We start from the raw sequence: 7,567 nt of genomic DNA on the forward strand, positions 1-7,567 counted from the left end.
GACGTCGCTGCGCGTGCGCAACTGCACGGCGTACCCCTTTGACCAGGGCCTCGAGCGCCACCTCGAGAGCCAGCGGCGGTTTTTGGCCGAGAACGACGTGGACCATCTCTTCACCTGCGAGTTCCCTCCCACACCACCCACCCCGCCGCAGCGGGCGCCACCACGGAGCCGCAGTCGGTGCTACGAGACAGCCAGCCGGAAGCGGAGCAGCAAATGACGGCGAGCTCTCACCGGGCGACGAATTATTTTGTGCAGGCTCCATCATCTTTTTATGAGCAGGTTAATACCTCACTGGCAACGACGACCTCTGCGCCTGAATTGTCCGGGGGCGTTGCGGCTATGCAGTCACCTCCGAGCTCTCTGCATGAAAACAATAAGACGTCCCAGCAATACCTGACTTGCCTCTCAGCGGCAAGCGGGAAGGAATTTGACGAGGAAAGTGAGGATATGGAGCGCACAGAGAGCGAGAACAGCGAGTCCCGCGCCGCCGTGAACGGCAGGGACGGTGCATGCTCGCCGTCTCTGTTGGCGCGGGGGCCCGAGGTGGCGGATAGTCTCGAGATGCGTCCGGTTGAACCCTTCACTTCGTTCCTGCGGCCTTTCTTTATCCACTCACAGGCTGACGAGGTGACGTCGCTCAAGTACGCCACGGCGGCGGCGGCGGCACGCCCTGCAAAGGGTGGCCTGCGTGATTTCACGCGCTTCCAAGCCCCGCTCCCATCGACGGTGTTTTGCGCATCTATGAACCCCCATCGGGCACCAGCTTTCTGCATGGCGCAGGAGATGCTGAACTCCACGCTGGGCGGCGCGGACGACGAGGAGTCCGAGGTGTGGGCACTGCGGCAGACCGACAACCGCAAGCGCTCCCGGGAGGGGTCCACGTCGAAGCACCTCCACCTTGAGGCGGTGGCGCCGCTCACGGTGCTTGTGACAAGGCCCTTCATCGAGAGGCTGCTCTTTGACGCCGAGGCGCGCTTCTTCACGCAGGTGCACTTTTACCAGGCCTCCCCTGTTGTGCCGGCCACGAGGCACTCGTTTTCGCGGGAAACCTCGGGTGGGTGGGAGGCCAATGACTTGGATGACAAGGTGGACCAGGCAGAGGCGCAACTACAGCAGCAGCAGCAGCGTGCGATCCATCGAAGGGAGCTTAGCAGGAACCGTGTGCACCAGAAGCGGTGGCTCTCCGAGGTGAAGGTTACGAGTGTTATTCTTCCCTGCATTGAGGTGAAGGCCTTGACAGAGCTTCCGGTGCCGCAAGAGAATATGGCACCCGGCGCCAAAGGTGCGGGAGTCTACACAACGATGTTGGGTGCACGTTCATTTAAGTTTGTCATGCAGCAAACGCTGCCCCCCGCACATGCCGCCATGCCGGCGGAGAAGCGCGCCTTGTCTGCCTCAGTCACGCTCTCCTCACTGGCCGTCATCACGCAGATTGAGTATGAACCTGCAGCACGGAGGGGAAACCTGCAAGTCAGGGTTCCTGGCATCGCCTACGACGAGGAGAAGGACACACTGGGTGTGGTGTACCTCACCTCCGTTTGCGCGCGTGGAAAGCGCGACAACACGCACGGTATAGGGAGTGGGACATGCCATATCTCTCTGGATACCGTCGCCTTGCACCTCACACGGGATTTCTTCTTCTTTGTTCATTCCGTCAAGGCGATGTTGCTGCAGCTTCGTGACCTGCAGCGGCTGACGCGGCGAGGAAGTGGCCCCCTCCCCATCCCCGCCGCGTCTGATCCCCTCGTGCCTCCCCACAGGCGTATAGAGAGCGTCCGTGAAGTCGTGTTCCCCCGGCAGTCGCAGTCGATGCATGCGTCCTTGACCTCACTGGAGGACTATGGCATCGAGGCGAGTATCTCCGTCCAGGGCGTTGGCGCGATCAACACATTCCGCGTCGAACTTATTGACGTGTACCGCGAAGGAGGCTACCTGTGCGTCAACACGAAGGCCTCCAGCGTCATTGAGGTGGGGCGTCCGTCGGCGAAGTTCCTCGCAAAGGTGCCCATGGGGCGGAAAGGCGAGGGCACTGCGCCGGCCATTGGCGAGCTCAGCTCCATGCGACTGCTTGCGTCAACGACGTTAGGGACGTCCTTGCCGCACCAAACGATGGGGACGCAACGGCTTACGTCGCGGCAACGACGAGATGCAGAGGTGCAACTTATCGGAGAGATCAGCGCCCTGCTGATCACGTGCTATCCGTCTGTGCTGCGCATCTTGGGCGCGGCAAAGGAGGCGGCGGCGGCGGTGGCTGTGCCAATGACAGCGGAGTGCGACAGCGCGTCGCCTTCGCCGCTGTTCATCCCGCTGAATGGAGCGTCTGGCCCCCCTGATGCCCACACGCCCGGCGGCGGCCTGGGTGTCGTGTTTAAAGGCAGCTTCATTTTGCGGCGGCTTGACGCGTCGTTTTTGCATTCCGAGCTAAACTTCATGCAGTTCAAGGTGGCCAACCTCACTGGGTGTGGCGAGTCCCGCACAGAGCGCATCAGCTCACGAGAGTGTGTCGAGACGCACGTCTTCACGGGGGCGATTTCTGAGCGGATACGAGAACGTCTGCACGCCTTGGCGCAGCGGGCGCGCTTGCGTGCTCAAAAGGGTTGCTGCGCAGCTTCACCGTCCGTAACGCCGCAGCTGCACCTGAAGAAAACCGCATCCTTCTTTGCGGAGTCTATATTTATGCAGTATGCTGCCGACGCGATTTTGCCGGGCAGCTTGGCCGACACGCTCCGCAGCTCCACGGGATCGGTGGGCGAGCATGAGGAGTCGCGCGTGTTTTCTGCGACTGCGACGCACTTGGCGGTGGGCATACATTACGCGGACCAGAATCGCATCTCCACCAGCGATGGCGACCCAAATGACGCTTCTGAGAAGAAACCCGCGGGTGATTTGGAGGGCGTGCAGATGAACCTGCAGGTAGACATTGGGAAGGTTCATCTCTCGTTGCCGTATCGACCGGTGGCGACTGAGACGGTGCAGGCCCAGATGCATCAATGGCTACAGGGGTGGATTGAGGCAAAGAAGATTCTAAAAGCCATGCGCCCCTCTAACCCCGTGAAGATGGATGGCAGCTACCTCTCCTTGCTCCCTGCCCTACCAGAAGAGGATCCATGCGTCTTGTTGCGCCCTTCAGCTGCATGAGCTGCAGGTCAAGATGGGTTTGTCCCAAGGCATAAGCACGGAGCTGAAGGTCCCGCTTGCCTCAGCATTTTTTAACACCTCCTCTGATAGTCGGTTGAGTTTTAAGGCGCATCTGCATCCCTTCATGTTGGCCTCGGAAAGCCCTTCGTCGGGGAGGCATGCGGTTGAATTTCCGAGCGTGTACGTCATTTACGCCAAGGACGAACACGTGCGGAGCGGCAGTTGCATGCTGGAAACGGTTGAGATCACCGTGTCGTCGAGCACCATCAGTCATTTGATTTTGTTCTCTGACAGGCTCTTAAGCGTGTACAGCACCGTCTCGAAGCCCTTCCACGTGGGTGGGAAGGCGGAGGAGACGGAGAAGGAAGTTGCCCAGCTACAGCCGCCAAGCAGTGCGGCCGCGGCGGCGCCGCCGGGGTGGAAGGGTCGCTTTGTGTTTCTCCTGGAGGGCCTCTGTGTCTCCTACCTCACCTCCATGACCAACCTGCGCTTCTCTGTGCGGAAGCTCAATGCGCTGGCGGACATCTCCTCCGCGGGAAGGTACCGAATAACAAGTCTGCTGGTGAGTGTCGCTACCGCGCAGCTCGCGCTTGTGGACCGCGACGACTACGACCAGCTGCAGTCCATGCTGCGCCAGGCAACAGCTGCGGCCCGGAGCGATGCATCCTCGCCCAGCACGAAGGCGGCGCTGCTGCCCACGCACTCCCTTTCGATGGCCTCGGAGGACCCCGTGCGGCTCGTGCGCCCGCTCGGCGGCTTCGTTTGGGGCCTGGTTGAGACCTCCTTCACGCTCTCCAGCGGGCGCAGCGACACAAACGAGGTGCGAGCGGCGATCGAGAACATCTTTGCGGCGTCGCAGGGACCCTCAGTGGACATGCGTGAGCTGGAAAAGCTTGTCAGCACCGCCACGCGATGGAAACTTTCGGTCGTCTCGCCGCTCATCGTTGCGCGCGTCGGACTGGTGCCGCTGCTGCGGCAGTCCTTTGACGAGACGAAGGAGCTTGCGGAGAAGATGCGGTTTGCCTCGCAGCGGGAGGGTCGTTTGTTCCGCCGCCAACTTTTCAAGCATGCGGCTTACCACCGACTGGCACGCGTGCAGAAGCAGATGGAGGCGCAGGTGCAGCGAACACAGCGGGAAAATATGCGGCGTCTGCAGGAGTTGACGGCGCAGGTGCTGCCTCGCGGCGTCGCCGCGTTCCAGGCACATTCCCCCTATACGTCACAGCCGCGGATGAACAGTGGCACCGATGCCAAGGAAAACCTCTTCAGCGCAATGTCGGATAACAAGTTCTTCGCTACGGTGTCGAATTTTCTTGTGGTGATGCCCTTTGGCGACGCAGCCTACCGCAACATCGTCGAGGGGAAGCAGGAGGTGCATCACCCCGGACGTGGCGCAGCGGCGATGAACCGCAAGCACTTCATCCCCACCATGGCACTGAAGCTGAAGGTTGAAAAGTCGACCTTTGCGTGCCGCCTGCTCAGGTCCCAGAGCTGGGCCCCTGCGACGCTGCCAGCGCGGGAGAAGAGCGAGTTTGCTCCTCTCTTTGCCGAGGCAGAGCAGGACACCACCCCAACACTGACGTTTACGGCGCGCTGCGTGCTGGACGACGCGAACCTCTACTGCAGTGATGGCTCACCGCTGGACAGTGGCCTTCCCTTAAAGGAGCTGCTCAGCCGCACGCACGTCCTTGGCGGCCTGGGCAATTTTACCAGCCTGGACCGTGAGGAGTGCCGCAATTCCTTTTCGAAGGTGTCTGTTGGCTCCATTGACGCCCCCGTTCATCTGACTAAGACTGGCAGAAGCGTCGCCGTCGGCGCCGTCATGGATGTGAGTGCCCCCAAAGTTTGCATCGCAACTCGCTTTGTGAGTATACTTAGCCAGCTCACACAGGAAATGCCCTCCGTGTCGCTCCGTGATCTTTTTAGGCCTCACACGGCGTCAAAGGCGACAAGCCATGGGACGACCTCAACGCCACACCAGCCGCCACGACGGCCTTCCATGGGCGAGATGGAGGGAGTAGCGGCAACTGCCGGAAAGGAGCGGCACGCTGATCCATTGAATCCACACGCAGGGCCACATGCAGTGCACAGCGGTCCCACTTTGTACCAACTTGAAGTTACAGCGCGCGTTGAGCGTGGTGAGGTAAAGATTTACTCCCTTCAGAGAGACACTCCTCCCGGTGTTCCCGGCACCTCGCAGGCCGCAGAGGGTTTGGCGAGCAAGAGAACCCGTTCCTTCCGACAGCGCGTGAGGTTCGCCCCTGAGCCGCTTGATAAGGACAACAAGGGTTCTGACCCAGCAGATGGCGCCACTGTGGTGTACCCCATGGCGGAGCTGCTTACCTTTCCGACGGCGGATACCACCGCCACGGTGCTGGCAACTGTGTCCGACTCCGCGATTCCCGATCAGGAGGTGATTGCCCGCGTGGAGATGCAGGCGGGGGCGGCTGAAATTGGACCCTCCATCATGTCCCTCGCAGAAGAAATTGAGGCGTGGGCAGCGGTGCAGGACCGCAGCAACAGTGGGCGCGTGGCGAAGCTCCTTGGCCTTGTGAGGGAGTGGGAGAAGGACATGGCCAGCAGCGGCCTTGCACTACATTCGTCCATAGCCGACGTGGCGCTGCCAGTGCCCCGCGGCTTCGCGGAGGCGGTGGCACAGGCCCGACCGACGTCGAACGTCTTGAGTGTACTGCGGCAACAACGGCAGCAGCAGCGGCGGCGGGAACTCAAAGTTGCGTCTCCGCCGCCGGAGGTTCCGAACTCCTCGGTCGCAGGGGCCACAGCTGGTGGCGGCCGCACGCGGAATATTTTTGCTAGCATTCACATCCGCATTACGGGATTGCGCTTTGTGCTGACGACAAAGCCCGCCTCGACGGTAACCCTCGCACTCTTCCAGGACGATCGTGGAGGCAGCCTTGACTTCTTCGTGAAGCGGGTGCTGAGGTCGCCACCGGCACGGGTGGACGACGCGACAGCGTTTGAGCAGCCAACGGTGTCCTTCATCCTCTGCGTTCGGCGGACGCGGCTGGAATGTCAGGCGAAGCTGGAGGTGAAGTCATTTGAGATGTTCTTGCCGGAGGTTGTGGCGTGCACCGCGTTGCGACGGCGCCAGCGTGCGTGGGAGCTGACAAATGTATACGTGCATACCCCATTGGATGTCGCGGGTGGCGTTGATGCGGAGATAACGGTGCGGGCGCCGCACATGGCGCAGCTCTTCATTGTACAGGAGCTCTGGCACAAGTCGCTGCTCGAGTCGATGCACAGCATTCGTCAGATCTTCACACGCGGCGCAAACATCATAAAGGAAAACGTGAAGAAGGCCCCCGGGATTCACCGGCGCATCGAGGCGATGAGTGAGGGCTGCGTAGATGAGGCACTGATGCTTCTCGTCACGGCTTCACGCATGAAGGTGCGACTCGAACTTAGCGCTGGCAACGCGCAACAGGCAACTCTGGGCGGCATCAGTTTTATCATGCTGAGAGCGCAATCTGGCGGGCGGGCGTGTCGCAAGATGTGCTTTGATGCGGCGGTGCGCTCGATAATCGTGCGCTCTGAGGGTGTGCTCTCCGGTGTGGCCAACGTGGACAGCGTGCTTGTCAAGGGGTTCCTCATTGCGAGCGCGCAGGGGGCGGGGACGTTGGCGCGGTCGCCGAGTGGACGCACCTTCCGCAATGTGCTGTGCGTGCAGAAGCTGCACGCCAGGTGTAAGGAGCGGCAGTTGAAGGACGTGCTTGAGTGCGAGGTGACTGAGTTCTGCCTCGCGTCCATGGACAGCGCGGGGGAGGCGCACAGCGCGGCTGTCGAGGCGACTGTGTCGCTGTGCAGAAGCAACGTTTTCGTGACGCCAAGTACCGTGCCGGCGATACTCAATACCGTCAGCAGCGTGGGCGAGATTGTGGCCCAGCAGCGGGAGGTGTCCGCTTCGCAGTTGCGCGACAGTGGCGTGCAGGCGACCCGCGCAACGTTCTCAGTGCAGCTAAAGGAAGTCTTCTGCGACATGGCGTTGTTACTGGACCAGCGAAAAGTCGTTGCTGGCGGTGAAAGACCCCTGCCGGTATCAGACAGTGACGCGCCGAATAGCGACAACGACGGGAATGCTCAGCGGGGAGTCCCGCAGTGGCAGCAGAGCCGTCGCCGTCGCTGCCGAGGCGGAGCGGAGCCTTATCCCCTGCATGGGCAACCCGCTCACCCGCATCCCGTGTGGCTCGATCACCGTGAGGCTGGAGCAAACGACGCTGCTGCTTGGCACGGCCTCGGCCGGCGGCACCAGCTCCGGGAGCCTCGTTGCGAGCTTCCCCACGGCGACGCTCGCCTTCGCGGAGTGCCCCAGCGAGGGGGACACGGCGGTGAAGAAGGTGCTTGAGCTTCGCACGGAGAACGTGGAGCTGTTCCGCCCTGGCGCCGTGAAGGTGCTCATCCTCGGCTTTCG

General features: G+C 61.6%; 3 protein-coding genes across 3 annotated transcripts in view; all 3 read left to right on the plus strand.

Annotated features, from left to right (window-relative positions):
* Tco025E_07205 (uncharacterized protein) overlaps nt 1-42 on the plus strand; it is a gene marked incomplete at both ends in the record, with an annotated part of 4,128 nt that extends 4,086 nt beyond the window's left edge. The window contains one exon of the mRNA XM_029374072.1: nt 1-42. This exon is cut by the window's left edge and continues 4,086 nt beyond it. Coding sequence (XP_029225821.1) covers nt 1-42 — 42 coding nt within the window.
* Nucleotides 43-213: 171 nt separating this feature from the next.
* Nucleotides 214-3,138, plus strand: Tco025E_07206 (uncharacterized protein; the record flags this gene model as incomplete). The annotated part of the gene is made up of 1 exon (XM_029374073.1): nt 214-3,138. One exon carries the CDS (start codon nt 214-216, stop codon nt 3,136-3,138), a length of 2,925 nt encoding a protein of 974 aa, XP_029225822.1.
* A 13-nt stretch (nt 3,139-3,151) lies between these two features.
* Nucleotides 3,152-7,501, plus strand: Tco025E_07207 (uncharacterized protein; the record flags this gene model as incomplete). The annotated part of the gene is made up of 1 exon (XM_029374074.1): nt 3,152-7,501. The coding sequence occupies one exon, from the start codon at nt 3,152-3,154 to the stop codon at nt 7,499-7,501; it is 4,350 nt and encodes a 1,449-aa protein (XP_029225823.1).
* Between the last annotated feature and the right edge of the window lie 66 nt (nt 7,502-7,567).

The sequence above is a fragment of the Trypanosoma conorhini genome (genome assembly GCF_003719485.1).
Source record: "Trypanosoma conorhini strain 025E chromosome Unknown Tco_14.4_contig_00539, whole genome shotgun sequence".
In the NCBI taxonomy this organism is placed as follows: Eukaryota; Euglenozoa; class Kinetoplastea; order Trypanosomatida; family Trypanosomatidae; genus Trypanosoma; species Trypanosoma conorhini.